This window comes from Anolis sagrei, chromosome 4 (assembly GCF_037176765.1).
Source record: "Anolis sagrei isolate rAnoSag1 chromosome 4, rAnoSag1.mat, whole genome shotgun sequence".
In the NCBI taxonomy this organism is placed as follows: Eukaryota; Metazoa; Chordata; class Lepidosauria; order Squamata; family Dactyloidae; genus Anolis; species Anolis sagrei.
In genome coordinates this window covers 31343361-31364747 of record NC_090024.1, presented here as the reverse complement: position 1 = coordinate 31364747, position 21387 = coordinate 31343361, and the positions used below count along the sequence as shown (strand labels likewise).

At 37.1% G+C, this 21387-nt stretch overlaps 1 protein-coding gene across 3 annotated transcripts in view; it reads left to right on the top strand.

Annotated features, from left to right (window-relative positions):
* The window catches only part of VPS13B (vacuolar protein sorting 13 homolog B), a 382845-nt gene that overhangs the window by 298974 nt on the left and 62484 nt on the right, over positions 1-21387 (top strand). For all 3 annotated transcript variants that reach the window (XM_060775658.2, XM_067467340.1, XM_067467339.1), the window contains exons 40-43: positions 3929-4125; positions 6693-6874; positions 10317-10666; positions 20775-20936. In XM_060775658.2, coding sequence (XP_060631641.2) covers positions 3929-4125; positions 6693-6874; positions 10317-10666; positions 20775-20936 — 891 coding nt within the window. The remainder of the gene's footprint in view (positions 1-3928; positions 4126-6692; positions 6875-10316; positions 10667-20774; positions 20937-21387) is intronic.

Genomic DNA, 21387 nt, shown 5'->3' with positions numbered 1-21387 from the left:
GTATCCTAAGTAAAAGATGATTGAGTTCACATTTATACAAATAGATAGGCTTTTTCTATAATTTATCTGATTTGGTGTACAGTTGTATTTGTCAAGCATGGACATCCTTAGGAGAAAAAACATTGTAATGTTTGATACAGAAGCTCTGAAGTAATCATAGAGAGTGTGATCAAGACTTAACCATGTTGATCCCTCCCCAGTTTCAATTGAATAGTCAACACATTCATATTTTTCTGTTAAATCAATTAACCTTAAATGCAGTTAACTTCAATAGATTGTGATTTAGAGTTAACCAAATATATGTATAATAAAACAAAAGTTAAGGTAGCAAAATAATGAGACATCAGTAATCAGTTTCAGTTTGGAGTCTATGGATATCTAATTTGTTCATTTCCTCGGAACAAGAAGAACTGCTTTTTGGCAGTTGATAATGTATAAGACACATTTGCCACCAAGTAGTTAATCAAAGGTGTTTATTTTTATGAGGAACTAGATACCAGCTACACAGCTTCTCTAGATTTGCTACTGCTTTGTAATGCATGAACAGGTTTTCTTTGTTTACTTTCTTCTAATTTTCATTGCTAAGATTGTGTTCTGATTTTTCATGATACTTGTGTTGATGGGTGAAGTACTTGGTTTTATTGTAATTTCAGAAATTACATTTGGAGGCTCCGAAAGTAGTAGCATTCCTATATGGATTATATTGGTTTTGTGTTTTGAATATTGATGTTTAGCATGTCAACCTTCATGAGGTTTCTGATCAGCTTCCAGAAAGGGTTTAAAACATGTTTAAACACCTAAGCCATTTTAAACCGGCATATCAGTACAAAACTATCCTAAACACGAAATCAAAAAATCTTCACTTTGGAACTGGAAAAAGTGAGAGACATGCGAAGAGCATTCCAGAGACAGCGTCACTGTCACTTGTGTCAAAAACTTCACCATCAGCGATCACTTATGGCTGAGTATGTTGCCTTCCAGAAGTAACGTCTTGGCAGTGGGTCTGTAAGTGACTGTAGAGACCTATTCTAGATCCACATGGTCTTTCACAATAATGACAGAGATTTCTAGATGGAAGCCAGTCTCGGCAATGGCTTGCTTGATGTGCCTTCATTTTGACACATTTATTCCTTTCACCCTCTAATCATGCCTCTTCAAAATCCACAGCACTGTTGGTAATAGCTGACCTCCAGTTAGAATGCTTGAGGGTGAGGACTTCCCAGTTCATGGGGTTTATACCATGTTTGTTTATGTTAGCTTAACCAGTGAACATGACAGATCAGATAGAAAAAAAAGCAAATTCCATCTTTCCAGTACCTGGTACACAGTTATGCTGTGTTCTTCCTAGCTTTTAGTAACAGATAGAAAGCCCCCGGTGGTGCAGTGGGTTAAACCCTTGTGCCAGCAGCACTGGAGACAAACAGGTCACAGGTTCAAATCCGAGGAGAGCTCGGATGAGCTCCCTCTGTCAACTCCAGTTCTCCATGTGGGGACATGAGAAGAGCCTCCCACTAGGATGATAAAAACATCAAAACATCTGGACATCCCTTGGGCAGACGGCCAATTCTCTCACACCAGAAGCAACTTGCAGTTTCTCAAGTCCCTCCTGACACATACAAAAGTAACAGCTCATTTCCCATTACAGATTTCAGTAGTAACTCATCCTCAACAAGAGAGGCTCAAGCAGCCATTCTTTTTGCCTTGCCATCTCACTGTTTCTGTGCCACTGAAATCTCCTTTTGCTGCTAGCTTATGGAAGGTCCAAAGTGTAGAGCAACGCTTTGGTTTGTGTGAATGTATATTTGTGAATGTGAGTGTATATTCTAACAGCTCTTGTCAGTGCCCCTGTTTTAAACTTTTATGGCAGCAATGGAAGGAGAACTATCCCTAGAGATAGCCATTATTTGAAATGTAGGTAAAGTATTAATCATGTTTTTCAAGACAAAAGGAATACAATTTTATTTCACTTATGGGACATTTTCTAGCTCAACTAATATCTTCACTTCCCCTGCCATGAGTCATTTTGTGGAATATACTTGATATCCAAGTTTCAGAGTATTATTTTTGGCAGCTGCTACTGCACAAAGCATTCATCTTCCTTTACATTTCCCAAGCTGGGCCATTAGTAATACCCTGCATCCACCCACAAGAACAAATGATGTGATATGGTTAGGAATATAGAATTGAAATAAGTTTAAATTCCCAAATCTAGTTCCCAAAGCTCTCTTCCACTACAAACCCTATGGATTTCAATGGGACTTTCTTTCGCCTTTGAATATCAGATTATCAATCTCCTTTTAATATTTCACATTACGAACTTTGCTATTTTAGTATTTTGGTGACTCCTGAAATCCTTAAGGGGGTCACTAAAGGATAAATCTGCTGTTTCTATTTTATAGCATGTATTATATTTTCACTGCATTCTACATATTTGATGACATAAAGGGCTTCCATGTCTTAAACACCTTAGAATGAAGTATTGTGTACAAAGAAATCTGCTTTCTGTTGCTGCTCTGCTTTTTAAAATATATATATATTAAAAGCTTTCCTATTTAAATAGTTAAGCCAACCTTCACAACGATTATTTGGCAGATTCCTTGTGTGTAGAATAAAATAGACCTAATGCATGTCTGAGTCTCTTATGATAATTGCTTAGCCTGTTTGACTCTTAGGTAGTCTGCATAGTAAACAATCAAAATCCTGCAATCTATTTATTTCAGTACTAGCAGTACACAGTGATGACATTTGAAAGGAATTACAATGGATTGTGTTTGCTTTTCCCATGAGATACGATATGTATGGTGTCTGAGACCTATACTTTATAATATTTTTGCTAAGTATCATTACAACAATGGAAAGAGGGAGTGTGAATTGTGAAATACAGTGACTTCCAAAGCTGACCACACACCACTCTTATTTTTATTCTTGGCTGAATAAGGAGCAATGATAACAATTCCCAATAGATGCTGAGATACAGCAGTGGGCAGGATGAGGGTTAACAAGCTGGTGCTCAGTCTAGATAAACAAACACAATGGTTCTTAGTAGGGCTGTTATATCTTGTCCTGGACTTGGTCAGGCTTCCTGGCGCAAAAAGGTCTTCAGTGGATAGTTAACTGCTCACTGTAGTCATTCCTGATTTTTAACACAGATGTACAATGGGAAATGACTTCTATTTGTATATGAAAATTATATCGAAATTTCAGTCATTTAATCAAAGGTCTAGAAAAATACTTTCCTAATATGAATTTGTGGAGCCCCCACTGGCAAAGCGGGTTAAACTGCTGAGCTGCTGAACTTGCTGACCAAAAGGTCGGCAGTTCAAATCCAGGGAGCGGGGTGAGCTCCTGCGGTTAGCCCCAGCTTCTGCCAACCTAGCAGTTCGAAAACATGTAAATGTGAGTAGATCAATAGGTACCACTCTGGCGGGAAGGTAACAGTGCTCCATGCAGTCATGCTGGCCACATGACTTTGGAGATGTCTACAGACAACACCAGCTCTTCAGCTTGGGTGGTTCTCATCTCCATTCAGAAATTGAGATGAGCACCACCCCCAGAGTCAAACATGACTAAACTTTATGTCAAGGGGAAACCCTTATCTTTACCTTTGATATGAATTTGTAATTGTTATTTGGTAAAGTTTGCAACTACTGAATATCTGTGTTTCTCATATATTTCTATGGTAATGTTGTTTTTAGTAGTTAGTTGAACTATATCCAGATGCTAGTGAGGTGCATTAAAGCCTTTATTAATGTCAAGTAGATTAATATTGACATTCTGGAAGAAATATTTAAGAGTGTGACTGAAGAGATGACAGCAAATAAAAACATCTTCTATTTCCTTAAAAAAAAGAGGTTGTAATGTAAATACATGCTTTTCTACTTGTCTCTAAATGACTTGCAACTAAAGTTTGTTTTGTAAAATGTTACAGATTCCCTGCAGCTTGGAATACTGGGATGAGCTCCAGAAGGCATTTGTTGCTTTCAGAGAATTCAGTCTATCTGAAAGCAAAGTCTGCGAGCTGTCACTGCCTACCATCAACTTAATGACTGACCAGAAAGAGCTTGTAGCCTCAGACCTTTGGAGAATTGTCCTAAATAGCAATCAGAACTCAGGGGATGACCAAAGGTAATCAAAATGCAACTATTTAATGAGAGAGATAATTCTGTTATTGGCCATAGTGGTAAATCAAGAACACAGAATCATTCACTCTGCCCACAAAATATTTTCATGTGGTGTCCAAACACAGGCCTGCTCTATTCTGACACATGCAGTAAGGGAGGGTATTTAAAACACCTGATGAGTCTGATATTTTTTGTTTGTTTCTAATATTTTAATATATTTTCCTCTAATAAATAATAAAGACTTCCCTAAGAAGTCTGTCCCTTACCTGGCTTTACTGTCATAGTTAATTAGGTTAAGAAATAGTGATTGGCATAGGATCATCTAGTGAACTTCATATCTCAATAGTATCTTGCAGTCTTATTTCCAAAACTCTAATCTATTACTGGGGCCGCCGTACTGATATTAGATCTTAGACTGCACACAGCAGTACCAGATAAGTTTTGTGGCTTATGAACAATTGTTTCCTATGTACACAGCAAGTATGTATACTGAATATTTGCTTGATTGCACATTCATCTTGAGATATAAATACAAGGTATATATACATGCACACACCCAAAAAGGTAGACCACAAATTAGTACTATTTACTGCACAATTTTTGGTTGCAGTTATCCTGTGTATATATTATACAAGAATCTAGAAAAAAAGAAAATGGATAACAAATCAATAAAAAATTAAACATCTGGTTTCCATTGATCATATCAGGTTGAAATGATCTCTTCATGTTAATTGCGAAGGAATGCATTTTCATCTCTGAGAAGTTAAGCATTTTAGACAAGGTTAATTCCTCAGAATGTGGGACCGTCACAAAATCACCTTTGTGGTTAGCTTAGTATCACAGAAATATGAACTCTTTGGGAACTAGGCATAAAACTTGTGGACTGCAGTGGACTTTTTTCTCATCAAAGCATTTAACACGATAGTCAAAATCATTCCTACATGTTCATCAGGGACTTGCCACTCTGGTTAATATTTCCTTTAAAAATATTATCTGAAAATGCTTTGACAGTGATAACCCTGACAGTATGTGAAGAATGAATGTCTATTGCAATTGACAAAATAGTAATACAACTCAGAGGGTACTTTCAGTCATTAAGAGATTATACTGACTAATATGGGGCAAGTTTGAAGAGATATTTCATAATGCTTATGTTATTGTTTTATTGTTTTGTTGTTTTAAACTGCTTGTATTGTTGTTGTTAATGCTTGTATTGTTCTATTTTGGGCTCGGCCTCATGTAAGCCACACCGAGTCCCTTGGGGAGATGGTAGCGGGGTATAAATAAAGTATTATTATTGTTATTATTATTATTCCTTAAACAGCAGTCTGTTACGTATGCTGCATAGTGTCAATGTTCCTAACCACATCAATTGCTCCTCCCCAACATTTCACACAAACCTCTTCATGTGTGGTATCTCTTCTATGATAATAGAGTTGGCCTTTCAATTGTTCTTATTCTTGGCATCCAGAATATATATATATATAGAGAGAGAGAGAGAGCATATGAAGAAAATAATCTTTGAGTTCATAAAATGTAAATGCCCAGAAGTAATCTATCAATTAAAATTCACCTATCTATCTCTCAGATGTGAATGGTGACTTCATGTGGCCCTTAATCTGTAGCTCCCTATCGCTTCCAGTTGTCACCTGCACTTCAGCCACTGCCATTATATTTGAAACTCAAATATGCAATGAAACAGTTTCTATTTTCAGGAACTCTGTGAAATACTTGGGTATCCACTTGCTCTTTACATTGTTTTTGGAACTTTTTCCATATATTGTTGAATTTCAATAATTAGGTGCAGCAGCAACACCATAAAAATGGTATAGCACCATTTGTATTCTGGAGTATCTGAGAATTTCCCTGCTCCTAAAATACTCACACACAAACATAGAGAATGAGAGACAGCTTTATAATACTAACCTATGTAGTATTTCTAACACAGTGCTATGCATGTCTACTTGAATGTACCAAGAAAAGAACTAAAGTATTAGAAACTGGGAGACAAAGTGTTTCTTGAATATTTTTTTGCCATTTATATGTTGTGCTCCACCCTGAGTCCCCTTCGAGGTGAGAAAGGTGGAATATAAATGCTTTAAATAATAATAATGATGATGATGATGATGATGATGATGATTGAAGCATTTCATAAAACTGGGAGACATGCAGCAGCATATTTTGTTAATTATAAAATTACATCTTTGAAATTGTGTTTTAAAATCCCACATTGAAATTGTTCTCGTTCTGAATGAACAGTATTTCATTGTTGAAATTAATGCGTTGAAAATATGTTTTAACTGTTATTGAATTCTGACACTCTTTTTCCTATTCTAACAGATTAGTATATTAGAACACTGTTTAATTTTCTCTCCCTAATTAAAAGTGGTAAATGAGTTGAAATATCTATCAGGCAAGGTCGGCCTAGTTGTGTGCATGAGTTTTTGCAGTTAACTGTTAAAAAATCTTAGTCATTTCTGTATTTTTGCCCAAAGTCAACAGTACAAACGACCAAATACTTTGATAAGCACTAGGATATGTTGAAGCAATGTTCTTTATTTTTCCCTTCAGCTCTGAAAGCGAATCGGGCTCCCAAAGTGCTTGTGACCAGCTTGTAACTCCTACAGCTCTAGCAGCCTGTACTAGGGTGGATTCGTGCTTTACTCCTTGGTTTGTGCCTTCCCTTGGAGTTTCAATCCAGTTTGCTCATTTGGAGCTCCACCTTTGCCATCATCTGGATCAGTTGGGCACAGGTATGTATGTATCTTACATACATGGTGAATGCTATAACTGTTGATTTTCCTTGTATTCACCATGGCTCCACCTGCTTTATATTTGCAGTTTCTTTGTTGCTAGAACCATATGCTCAGATAACGTACACCTACTTATCGGTAGCAGGAATGTGTGGAAAAGAGTGTTTTGATTCAGTAACTGCAGAAGGTGCTGCATTTTCTAAGCCCTGACTAATGGTTGCAAGTGCCCCATTCACTTTATTCTGAACTATCTGATAAAACAAATCCAGCCTTTTAGTTTGGGCAGAATACTTGTACTTTTGCTGAAAGTTTTTACATCCTTTGAGCAAAGAGATTAGAAAGAAAACTCCGAGAACCAAAAACTCAAGTTGTTGTAAAAAGAAGGGGAGAAATTCATCTGTTTTTATTCACTAGTATGTGCTGTTATACGAATGTTGATTTTAGTCCAAAACTTCTTTGTTAGCTTGTCTGATTTCAAATAATGCTTTCCAGGAAAGATGAGCAAATACATACTTTAAAAAATAATAATGGGGCTTTGTGATTTGTGTATGTGTGTGTCAGGAGCAACTTGAGAAACTGCAAGTCAATTCTGGTGTGAGAGAACTGGCTGTCTGCATTGGCCAGGGGGCACCCAGATGTTTTATCATCCTTGTGAGAGGGTTCTGTCATGTCCCTGCATGGGAAGCTGGAGTTGACAGAGGGAGCTCAGCCGCGCTCTCCCTGGATTCGAACCTCCAACCTGCCAGTCTTCAGTCCTGCCAGCATGATGAAGGAGTTTGGATATTTTGTTACCTGAAAAAGTACAAATAGCATATTTTCCTGACATGAATATTAAATTATCATGAAAACAGTGACATCATTATCACATAACAATAACAATAGTAATAATACATGTTATTTGTTACCCACCTCTCCTCAAGGCAGGATACAGAATAGTTAAAATACGTTATAAAAAAATAAGACAATTAAAGCACATGTATTAGAAGACATAGACATGATTAAAACACAGTAAAATCACTTGCATCACTAAAATGTAGGTTTAAATTCAAACGTTGAAATTGGCCTGAGTTAACACTGTCTTTAGCTCTTTCCTGTTCCATCTAATGAATCCATTTCCCTATTTTTGACATTTGGTGTTACAGACAAAAGCAAAAGCAGCTTGAACCAAACACAACACATATTGGCATATGGACTTTCCTTTTCAAGAAAGGAGTATGCTTAGACTGCTGTTAATTATCATTGTTTACTTTGCTGGTTTATTCACAGCGAGACAATTAAGTATCCACAACTATGGGTATTTTAGATTAACTCTTCAGCCAACTTAAAAATGGTTTATTTCTCGCATAATTATTTTCTACATACTGAAAGTGATCTGTTGTTCTACACTTTGGGTAGCCATTTATTGAAAGTAGAGATGTTAGCCTCATTCTCACCAAAGGCCACATAAGCCTTATGGTTGCTTTCAAAGGGCCAGTTGTAATTATAAGGCTGTACAAATGTAACTATGTTTCTCTGGCATTGAAAACTTCACAAGCCACATAAAATGACATGGTGGGCTAATTTTGGGCATGAGCCTTGCATTTGATACATGTGACTTAAAATAATACACATGTGTGCACATGCATGCTTTCAAGTAACTTGTCGAGTTATGTGTCCCATGAATTTCGTCGTGTTTTCTTAGGCCCCATCTAGGACTTCATCACACAAGAGAATGAATCCACTTTAATTGTCGAAGGCTTTCATGGCTGGAATCACTAGGTTCTTGTGGGTTTTTTCGGGCTATAGAGCCATGTTCTAGAGGCATTTCTCCTGACATTTCGCCTGCATCTATGGCAAGCATCCTCACTACCTCTGAGGATGCTTGCCACAGATGCAGGCGAAACGTCAGGAGAAATGCCTCTAGAACATGGCTCTATAGCCCGAAAAAACCCACAAGAACCTAATCCACTTTAAATCTGTTTTCTGCCTCCTGCAGAATTCTGGGGTTTGTAGTTTAGGGAGGAGCTTTTAACAGTCTCACTAAAATACAATCTCCAGAATTTTTCAGGAGGCAAAAACCGGATTTTAAGTGGATTTATTCTCTAGTGTGATGAGGTCCTTATACTGCCCTATATCCCAGGATCTGATCCCAGATTTTCTGCTTTGAACTAGATTATATAATAATAATAATAATAATAATAATAACTATTCTTATACCCTGCCACTATCTCCCCAAAGGGACTTGGGGTGGCTTATCTGGAACCAAATGTCCATAAGACAATAAACAACAATCCATCAAACAAAAACACAATTAAAATAAGAACATAATCAAATGGAGCATTTGTCTGGTTGAAATAAAGTAAATAAACATAAAAGTATAAAACATTAGCATTAAAACTCCATCCAATCAATACTCAAATTCAGATCCAGGAACCAGGGCTACTAAAATGGGATGAGTCTCTCCTGCCAGAAAATCTGGCATAAACAGATAATCTGTAGTCAGATCATGGGATATAGGGACAGTGTAGAAGGGACCTAAGACAAGGAGTATTTGGAGGTGGTTTTTCCAGACCTTTTCTCTGAAATATAACCTATAGCACCTGGTATTCATTGGCAGACTCTCATGCAAGTACTAACCAGAGCTCATTCTCTTTAACTTCCGAGATCATTTGGAATTTGGTGCCTTTAGGATATTTAGGTACTTTAAAATAGTATGTACCATATTTCAGAGGTAAGAACTGGAAAAATCACCTCGGAGCATTCTTTGCCTTAACAAAAAACCTCTCATGAAAGTCATGGACACAAACACACACAGAATTACATCCACTGCTTTTAGCCTCCTTGGGGAGAGAAAAAGTTGGGTATAAATAAACATCACCATCATACACATTTTTCAACATCTCCATGATTCCACTAATGCATGAGATGGTGCTATCTTCTCGTGCCTTTTTTAAATATATAATTAATAATGGTATATATATAAAAACAATTTTAATTTTTCATTTTCCCTGTGCATTGATCCATATCATCATTAACAGTGTTTATTTTTCATCAGTTGTGCTCCAGAATTAAATAGATGTTACAAATGGGTTTATCCCCAATGTTCTCTCAATGCTAATTTGCTCTCCAGCTTTTAGTTAAAGATCTGTGATTTTGTTCTAGTTTGTTAGGTGGCAAATATTATTTTTTGCTCTAAGTGCCATAAATATTATCATCAAAATGGGTTGTGTTAGCCAATGGCTGTAGTATGCTAATTTCTGAGAATTCTGACTTTTGAACAATACACACTTGTGTTGCATGTGTTCTTATAATTGTATTAATAATATTAATAACAAATATATTGATCTGATATAGAAGATGTCTGTTTTGTTTAATCAGTGATACTATTCTCATCAACAGTTAGATTCAGTTTTTGTATGCATTTCAGATTTATACTACGGGTCTTTTTTGTTTTTTTCTACAGCATCACCAAAGTTTCTTCAGCCATTTATCTCTGACAAAAATGTGCCATCTGAGCTAGAGTACTCAATAATTTCATTCAAAAAACCACATATCTATTTAAGGCAATGGCGTGATGGATCAGTCTTCAAGGAGATTCAATTCTCTACCAAGATTGACTGCAAACTCTTGGAATATAGAAACCTAACAATGCAGGATATTGTAAAGCCATTTGGTGTGTTTGGGCAGATCGCTATTTCTGGCAATTTAGTGGAAAGGTTATTGGATGGACAAGTGATGGTGGATCCAATATTTATCAGCTTTGGACAACATGCTGTTTACTCGTTTCATAAAACTCTTCAAGCGTGGCAACAGGTAAGCCAAACAGCCAAACATGAAATGAAAAAGTCAATCTAGTTATTCCAATTCAGGATTTTTAAGAATAGAGAAAGTTGGTAAGATACAGGGGAAATGTAGGGGTGGGCCAGCTGGCAACAAGTGGAACCACAGATGTTATTGAATATGAATTGAGAGAACAGGCATGCAAATGCAATACATAGAACCAGTTCAAATGTAACGCCAAACACAGATTAAATGAGTAAGTTTCTGACTTTTGTATTCTCTCCTCTCCTGATACTCTCACATTCAGCCAGCACTAGTTCTTTAATAGAAACTGTAGCAAGCGATAAGTACAATAACTAGTAAATTATAAGTACAAACTGGGATTTAATTGTAGCTGGGATTTAATTTTGGGGAGCAAGCACAAATCATAGTTTTCTGTTTCAGCTATAACAGCAGTGTGTGCATTGTGTTCCAGCAGGAATTGACTAACTCGTCCTGTGGAGTTCTGTGGAGTTAAGGCAACACCAATTATCCTAATTCTACAGGCCATTAATTAGATCTGAAGAGTGGAAAGGCATTTTTACTTTCACAAAGAATCCCCCTCAATAACATTTTCTATTGATTCCTATTCTCCTCATCCCAGTACATTGCATACAGAGACACAAAAGAACAAGGGCTCGAAATGGCAGTGTTGTGTCACAAAACGTGAATTCAAGTCACATGTGTGATTCTAAATGAATTTAATACTATATAGTAGATACAAAATCTGACCTAATAAATCATTGGAACATGAAACATCTCAATTTTATAAGCTAATAAAATCAAGGTTGTGTATGACAGGCTATCAGGGAGGTGGGGACTTGACTATAGGCTTCTCTCTTTTTCTTTTAGTACAGATTTTTTTTCATGTCAGGAGCGACTTGAGAAACTGCAAGTCGCTTCTCGTGTGAGAGAATTGGCTATCTGCAAGGACGTTGCCCAGGGGATGCCTGGGTGTTTTGATGTTTTACCATCCTTGTGGGAGGCTTCTCCCATGTGCATGCATGGGGAGCTGGAGCTGACAGAGGGATCTCATCCACGCTGTCCCCGGATTCAAATCTCCGATCTGTCGGTCTTCAGTCCTGCCACCGGGGGCTCCATTTGTGGTGCTAGTGCTGATAGTTGTTGATTTTGTCAGAAAAAACAATGCAGAAATCTTAACCATGTCCTTCAGCTTCATGTCACCTTCCTCAAAGCTTCTGTTTATGCGGCTAGATGAAAAAAAACCAACATTATCTCCATTGCATTTGAGGCCTTGCATGTATTAGTTTTCCCTTATTAATCTAATTGAAAGTATTCACTACATAACATACTGTATTATATTCTGTACATGCAGAAGTAATCATCCAAAACGATCAAATATGTTCACATATTTTTGCAGTTTATTCAGAATGTCTTGCGTTTATCCCCAGCTATCCAGTCCTATAAGAAAGTACTTCTCTTTACCAATCCAAATGCTTAAACAAAGTTCTGTGCATTAATTACCCATCACAAACTACAATGGGTAAAGCTAGAAAAGATAAAACATCTGTTTCATATCAGAGTTTCTTTTTTTCAAGGCATTCCATGGTTTTCTTATTGTAAAAGGACGTTCATAAAACAAGAGCTAGTGTGATTTAAATCTTTACAGCTGGTTCAAATATCACTGTGAAAAAAGAGTCTTTGTAGCTCCAATTTCTGCTTTTTGTCATATTTTGAGCAATGTGCTTAACAGAAAACAAGCAAACAGAATTTTGGATGAGACCCATTATGCCTGGGCTCGTGGGACAGCAACTACTGCAAAATGGCCTTCAGAAAAGTGTAGGAGTTTGGGAAGTTAAAAAGTATCTCAGACAGAATATACATAAAATAAAATGCAGTGTATAAATATTTAAATGTTGGAGACCACATCAGAGTGTGAATGACTGACTTGGACGGCATGGTGCCTTAAAGGAATATTCTGAGTTGGAAACAACAGAATTGTATATTTGATTAAGCAGAGCCATATGTTACATGGCAGCATGCTCCTAACAGGTATGTTCTGTGAATGGTTGGGTCTGAAATATACGCAGGGGTGGCAGTGTCCAAACGGCCCACAGGTGGATATGCTTCTGTAATGGTTGTTGTAATTTTCTTGTTTCCTCTCATTTGGGACTTCTTGCCACCCTCTTCTGATGTGGTGGGTGGGTCTTGATTAAAACCTCACCCTAGTTTTCAATTAGGGGACATCAGATGCAGACGTGGGTTCAGAACTGCTTATTAAGGTTAATTGTTAACAACATGTTCCTTATGTGGCTTCCCCTCTGCCACATAACCAATATGATCTTCCCACTGCTAAGTGTTATTTGGTGTTTCGCCTTCACAATCAATACATTATGCTGCCAGACAAAATCAAGAGCTCCGCCATTAGTCAGATTCTTCACATTTTCCAACTAAATATCAGAGACAAGTAATTTTGTACATGGTGTAGATGGAAGCTGACATATGAAGCATAAAGCAATTTGGCCTTGCACCTTTAGGTCAAGAGTTCAAGATTAACAGAAGCCTCTGTCAGTATTTGTTTCTACCAATATGTGGGAGAATTTTTTTCTTAAATAATGATTGAAGTTTTAGAAGTAGATTAGGCTTTAAAGACACCGTCAGCCTCTTGGCTTTATAATTCTGCCTCACATGTTCAAATCCTGAAACGATGGATCTTTTTCTTTTGCGGGATGATTAATTTGCTTCTGTGGGTTTCCTAGTCCAGTCTTACTATGCATATTTCCTTGAGAGTTGGCCTCACTTAAGAGGGATTTACTCTTGTGTAAACCCATATAGTATTACAGTATTATATTTAGCAGTGGGGAACATATCCTGAAGCACAAGGATTGTAGACAGCCCAAGCCCTTTTTATATGCTTAGTTCCAAGCACCTGCTAAATTCTCCCATTTTAATTGATTGAGGTAAAGGTAAAGGTTTTCCCATGACATTAAGTCCTGTCGTGTCCGACTCTTGGGGTTGATGCTCATCTCAGTTTCTCAGCCGAAGAGCTGGTGTTGTCCGTAAATACCTCCAAGGTCATGTAGCCAACATGACTGTATGTAGCACTGTTACCTTCCCGCCAGAGCAATACCTGAGTCCCCCTTCTGGGGTAGAGAAGGGCAGGGTACAAATATTTGAAATAAATATTCACATTTGTATTTTTTTCAAACTACTGGGTTGACAGAAGCTGGGGCTAACAGCGGGAGCTCACTCCACTCCCCAGATTGCTCATGTCAAATAGTTCCTACAATGCTACATACATTTGTAGAGTTAGTTTTTTAAGAACATGAATCAATTTTCATTCCATCACATTTCATGGGGTGGTTTGACATTTTGCAAGGAACTTAATGAGTACAAATGAAGCTACTTCAGTGATGCAACAAGCAGTATTTTGTAGTTATTAACATTACTTCTGAAGGTCATTTTAAAGCATCTATGATCTCATTTTGACAAGAATATTGCAAGTTTTCTGCCATTTTTTTGCAGCAGCTGGAGAAGCAATGGTAAATAATTGAAAGCTGTCCCATAATGCATTGTTTAATAAAGAGTAACAGTGAACAATTTAGTTTTGAATTTTGTCTCCCTTTCTGCTACAGATAGAGATGGAAGGGAATATTAGGTGGCATGCCTAATATCTCTTCCATGCCAGAAAAACATATTCCAGCAGGTGAAGGTGAAAGAAGAAAGATGTGCTCACTTAGTATTCTCAGGAAGAAGTGCCAGAGACCAATCTCAATTTAAACCCTTGATATTTTCATTATACAGTTGGCCCTCCACATTTGTGGGTTTGATTTTTGCGGATTTCGTTATTCACATATTCTCTTAAAATATTCTGTCTAGGAATCACTAGGTTCTCCAATGTGACTTCCACTGGAAGTTTATCATGGAAGATCTAGAGATTCAAAGACATTTTTGCATGGTCCTGTTTTAAAGGTTGGCCAATTAAGAAGCTATAGTTGGATGAAGTCAAGAGTTGTGCTGATAGCTACAAACACATTGTTATAGGATTTGAGTAGCTGGATTCAAGAGGCTGCAAGGCAAGGTAAAAATACACTACGAAACATAGTTACATCTTGATATGTCATACTACACACACAAGGAGAAATAGAAGATTGCATCCAGTGAGTTCATTTGGAGAGGGACAACTTAATTCAGTCCTGGTATCTGCCTTTGTTAGTACAGTATTGTGGCATTTTTCCTTTGAAAGGAAATAACTTTATTTTTTGCATCTTGATATAGCCAAAATATTTCCAGTGGTGGAAACATTCCAAAACATTGTTCCAGAAACAACAGGAAGCGCTCTAGTTTTCAAGGCGGGCGTGATAGGTCTAGGTCACAGAGCATTATAGAAAATACTTCTGTTTTATTTCAACCTTCTTCTAAGCAACCTCAGGGTGGGATGCATAGAGTTTTATCTTTACAATAGCCCTGTAAGGTAGATAAGGTGGGAGATTGTGCTTGACCAAACCCACCCATAACGTTTAGTGGCGCTACATGGGCTTGGAACAGGGGTCTCTTTGTTCCAGTTCAACATGCTGTTCACTATGCTGGCAAGAATGTTCTCTAACTAGAAGCAGATAAATGAACAGAGAGCCGTATGTTGAGTGAAAGTCTATAGTTCAGGAATACAGTTGGTTTGTTTTTCTCCCTTTCAGTTTTCACAAAAATATCTGAAATTCTCCAGATATCCCAAAGGGAGAATAGAGGTCTAGGAATCTTGTTGAGAGGATGGTGGTGCTATTTCTTGAAAGCTGCCTTGCTATAGACAGCTGGGTCTGCCTCCTGTTGTCTTTTGAATTTAAAAGCTTTTATTCATATGTTTTATTTTGTAAACTCTCATTATAGGGTCCCATTTTTAGTCAGTCATGTTTAAAGCCAATTTGGTTAATTCAGTTGTTTTGTATGCATTAAGTTCAGCACATATATGCTCCTTACTAGTTATGAAAGTGCCAGTTAACCTTCCCCAATATGGGAAACCTCTCCCTCCTTCCCTCACCCTCATGTTTCTGACTACAGTTTCCATAATGTCCAATCGTGACAGCGGACAGTGATGGTAATTATAGTAGAACACATCTGGAGGTTGATATATTGGGGGAGGATGATCTAAGATGTTGACTTAAGATTGCCCAAAATCATTCACAAAGCCAATTAATGTAATAAGTTTTATCTGCTTTCTTGTCACGGGAAATTGGACTTTCTAATGACTGTCATTGTATCTGGGAATTTCACTAAATGTGATGTGGAATCTGAAGTTCCAGAATTTACCCAGACTTCTTACTGCTTTTCTAATCCATGAAAAATACTTAAATATTAACTGAGGATGTAAAACTTTATGGTTCTATTTATTTTACTAGTTTATGTGATCTCATGCAGTATTGCAAGATCTCTGGTTCCTCAAGCAATTTCAGAATATGTAAGAATTCTTGTGTGAAAGGGAAGATCTGTTTTGGCTTGTCAGATCAGAGTCGAGGGTTGGATTATGTCCATGTAGAATAGAGTTTCCTCTCATTTCTGACAGGATTACCTATATGCCCCTCACTCAGATATACTTAGAAGAGTTGGGGGAATATCATGAATTTAGAAAGAGTGCAAAAGGGATTGTCGTTTATTATAAATATGTTAGGGCAATGACAATTCTCTGGTCCTAAACCTCAAGACTAAAAATGACCTCAAAGTCAATAAAGCAAGATTAAATTATCACCAACTGAACTTTAGATTTGTGCAGATATTGATCACTTATTTGATTTATTTAAAATATTTCTTAATCATCATCTTCATCAAAAAGATTCCACAGTTGTATATCAAAGGACAGTTTCTAAATCTATAGAGTTTATTTTGAGAGTCGGTATCTGTGCTAGTAACTAAACAGCGGACACACTGATTGCAGTGTAGACTACAACCTTGATTTGTACCATGAAGGCCCAGTCTCTTACAGCCTCTAACAGATGGTTAATATTTCACATACCATTCTGGTTTTACTCTTTAGATTGGAATAGAAAGCTACTTTCTTTTCCAGATGGTGGTCTTCGAGTACAAGTGTATGTGCTTTACAAGCTGACCTTTCTAACCCTCACAACTGATAAGGCACCATATACATTTGGCACCGTCAAAGAGTAAGAACCTCACAGATCTTCAGCATATGTGCTATGGCATAATGTTACGGACAGATATGTACACTTATCTATTATACAATACAAGATGTAGAAAAGATGAGTAATACTGAAGTGTAGAATCTTTCTTCAGTATACTATTTGAAAGCATTTTTTCCTTTACCTAATAAGTGAAATTTGAGATGATTTCCTTCACTACTCTATTGAAAATCTTTCATAATTAAAGGGAACAGCTTCAGAGTGCATGCCATCAATTGGCCCTGTTTTAGAGTATAGTTCTTTCTGTATTTTATCACACCTGCCCCAATTAGAGTTTTATGCCTGTTTATAGGGTTACAACTTTTGTTACTAAATTTAGAAATTATTGGAAGTTTTTCATTTCAGAGATAAGAATTTAGACCAGCGGTTCTCAACCTATGGATCGCAACCCCTTTTGGGGTCAAACGACTCTTTCACATATTTCTGATGATCTTAGGAACCGAGACACCTCTAACTTTTTCTCGCCTCTTCACTTCCCAGAGGCCTCTTCTCTGGAGGGCGGTGGTGATGTCACTCAGCCCTCCACGCTGCCATTTTAGGAAGAAGAGATGGGAGCGACAGAGGTGAGGTTTGCTTTGGAAGGAAGAGGAAGGAGGAGGAGGTTAGAAGGCAGAAAGAAAGGGGGGCTAGGAAGGGGGACCTGGGGGAGTGCAGGGCTTAGAGAGGAGTAGAGTGGCTCCTCAATGGCCAAAAACCAAGGAGAAAGAGAAGTAACAATGAAAATACATCATGCATAACAGACATTTACATTATGATTCATAACAGTAGCAAAATTACAGTTACGAAGTAGCAATGAAAATAATTTTATGGTTGGGGGTCACCACAACATGAGGAACTGTATTAAAGGGTCACAGCATTAGGAAATTTGAGAACCACTGATTTAGACAGATATTAAGATTAATAGAAAATTGTGAATTTGGTATCCTTTGTACAGGTTTTCATCTCATAGACTTTCTCTCAGGAGCGTGCAACAATATTTCTGCCATTTGATCCTTGTTGCCATTAAAACATTCTATACGTAATGATTTACGGTAGGAATATCATATTATTTTCTTTACATCAATAACTTGTCAATAAAACTTCAAATTGACTTTTTCCACTAAGATAAATTTTAAACATCTTGCACAACTAAGCTTCCCGTCATTCTATCTACAAATTTAACAAAAAAAATGTTTTAGATATTCTTATGTTTTATTTTAACATACAAAGATCCTTAGATGTTAACTCCTTCCTTTTAAGAAGAGCATTTTCTAAATCTGGAACAAGAAAATCCATGTTTGTGGATTTGGGTATATGGGTATGGCAGCTTGACAATATAAAGTCACTGATCCATCATTAGAGGATGCCAAAACAAACTCTGTGATCTCAAGTGATCTCAAGTGATGCCAGGAATGTCAGCCTTGGTTTCCCCAAATACTACTGTACATACAGATGTTAAATACTGCACTTCACTACTTATAAAATGTCGATCTCTCATCATTCTGTTGATGTTTTCTATGTGGAACACGTTGATGAGAACAGTGCCACATTAAATGTTTTATGTAATATTATTATAAAGATCCTATGAATCTGGAAGTTTAACATGAGAATGTCTTACATGCAGTTCTACCCAGCCCACCATCAGTACTGTTCCTGAACATCACATGGTGAATAGAGTGGGCATAGAGATGTACTACAAATAAATTGAGGTGAAAAGAAAACACTGTTTGGGAAGGCTACAAAATATGTTTTCATGTGAATACTTCCATTTTCTCCATTCCTTTATTATTATTATTTTCTGGAAAAGAAAGTAATAAAGCCAAAGGGGAATGCTGAGAAAGCACAGAAATGCAGAGTTTGGGTAGTTTTTTTTTAAAGTACATAATGGAAAATTGGGTATACACATTTGGTCACCATAGATACCAAGCTCTACTTGGGGATGTTCAGGCATCTTACAGATGTTAATATGTGTATCCAAGGATAATTTAGCATAACTCTGAAAATTAATGGATCACATACTTTGTACACCTCAAAACCTAACATTTGGCCCATCATGTTTGTCAAAGTGAAGTGATGACAGCGGCAGCTACCAAAGTCAGCTCTCTGAAAAACTGGTGGCCAAGAAAGAATTAGCTAGCTAGAGAGAGTTGGCCTCCATCCTTGTTTTTATATGCTTATTTGAGTTCCTTGGCAATTTGCTGACAGAGCTTTGAAATAACTGTAAACAAAAGGGATGACCCAGCCTGTGGATCATGGGAGAAGATGCTGTGGAAGAAAGGACATTGGAAAATAAGTCTAGCTCTAAGCGTGAAGACACTAACAAAACTGACAAACAACCAAAGAGAAGGGAAATGGTCAGAGAGAAGCAAAACACATAAAAGAAAATAATGAAGAGAATTTCATGAGTGATGGTGAAATAATGTGATACATTACATTATTGGATAGATTATAGTTGTGCATAAGTAGTAGGGTTAAAAACATGTTCATGGATATATAGCAATGCTGCCAGTTGTCCTCCTCCTGGCTTTAAATTATTATTATTATTAATATTATTATTATTATTATAAACACAACAATGGGTGCTCCCTTTAGGTGCTTCCAGGATAGCCTCTTGCCGCTCTACTAAGAGAAGGACTGGTTCTTTTTTTGATAAGTGTTCACATACCTTCCTTACACAAACCAATGAGTTGGTCAACAGAGCTTTTTTGTTTTATTTTTTATTAAAGTTTCTAAATTTATACATGGGTATATAGGGTAAGTTTCAGTTGTTGGAGGCTTAAACCTCAGATGTCCAGGATATATTGAAAAAAACCTTATGGATATGTAAAATGACTGTTTCTTTCACTTCCACATTTCTTGCGATATATGCATTCTTATATAAGAACGAAGCTACTGAAGCATTTGGGGTTAGAGTAATTCAGTTATGTAGAGTGAAACTTGTGTTTCAGTAGTCTTTCAAGATTGGTTCTCAAGTTTGGGGGCTCCATTGTTGTTTTCTGATCTTATTTTACCCAATTTTACCAAGTAGCTAATCTGCCTGTTCCAGTCTGCTAAATCTTTTTGTTTATCCTGAGCTGTCTGAGGGCAATCTTGCAGTTATTGCTGCCAGAAGTTAAATAAAAAAGTTTGTTTTCTAAAAAATAGTGTCCAAAAGTGTGTGATGTTGGTGGTTGCCATGAAATAGAAGAAAATATTGATCAGTTTCTTACATAAGTTCCAGAACAGTTACTGTTTTGTCATGTTCCAAACACTCTGTTTACATCATGGGAATGGCAAGCACAATCGTTTAATCCTTTCACTACATAAAATTAACTGAATACTTTAACATGTTGTTTGCACATATCCTGGCACAAAAGGACATGACTGCATTTTATTTGCTTACATCAGAACAAAACAGCATTTCAGAATCTCTCTGTGAACAGTAAAGCTTATCCCACTTCAAGGAACTGAAGTCAACTTTTTAGAAAATTAAACATGGGGTTGACAATTTAATACTTGACACGTCTGCTTCAAATGAGGAGAGTGTATTAGGGTGTATGTGTATAATCAGATGTCGGTGTCTAAATGCAAATTTCAGTACTGCTATGGTAATGTTACTTTTGTTAAAGTTCTCAGAAATTATTTTTCAAACTTCACACTAAATCTTAAAACATTAACTCAGTACACTTGTCTGTAGCCAAAATGGTACTTTATTTCCTACACATGTTGAGCTGTTGATTCTATTCAAACAAAAGTCAGGCTTCCATTGTCTTTTTGGTCATTTGTGGGTTACAGTTCAAGGAGTATGAATGAAAATACATTTGGGGGACCCATAAATTGCTTTGCCATTTATGATACAGAAAGAAAGTGTTCTAGAAAACCTTGTGACAGGGGAGTTTTTTTGGTGCAAAAACCTTCGCCACTGGGCAGACAGCTGCCAAACATCTTGCAATTAATCTGACGCTTGTTTGGCTTTCATATTCCTTTCCTTTCAGAACCAGTGCCCCGAGGCAGAAGAGTTGGTCTTCAGCCATTTTGTAATCTGTAATGACACACAGGAGACACTGCGGTTTGGCCAGGTGGATACGGATGAAAATGTTTTGCTGGCTAGCCTCCACAGTCACCAGTACAGCTGGCGTTCTCACAAGTCCCCGCAGGTATGTCAGAAAAAGCCTTACAAGTGCAACGATTGTTAAAACCTGGTGGTGGTTTAATAATTGATTCTGGTTTTTATTCATGCATTCAGCTATCTTTAGCCTCCCAGATTCCAGCTGGGGTCACATGCTTTAGCTGCCAGAGACACAAGAGATAAACAATAAGAATGAGGAAACCCAGAAGTGTTTAGATTTCATTCAAGTTTGGAACCGAACGTCCATACTCTTTCCAATTTTTGAAAAGAGAACATTAGGCTTCTGAACCAGAGCAGAGCAATTTAAGAGGAGGAGGAGGTCAGTCTTCAGGTTTGGGATGTTGATCCACTGTCGGCACAAAGTTCTGGTGAAATTAAAACATTCAAAAAATTGAAGGGTAAATCACAAAATAGAGCTTCGGGGAAGAATATCACGTGAACCTTCTTCCATCTATAAAAACACTGATATTCCCCACATA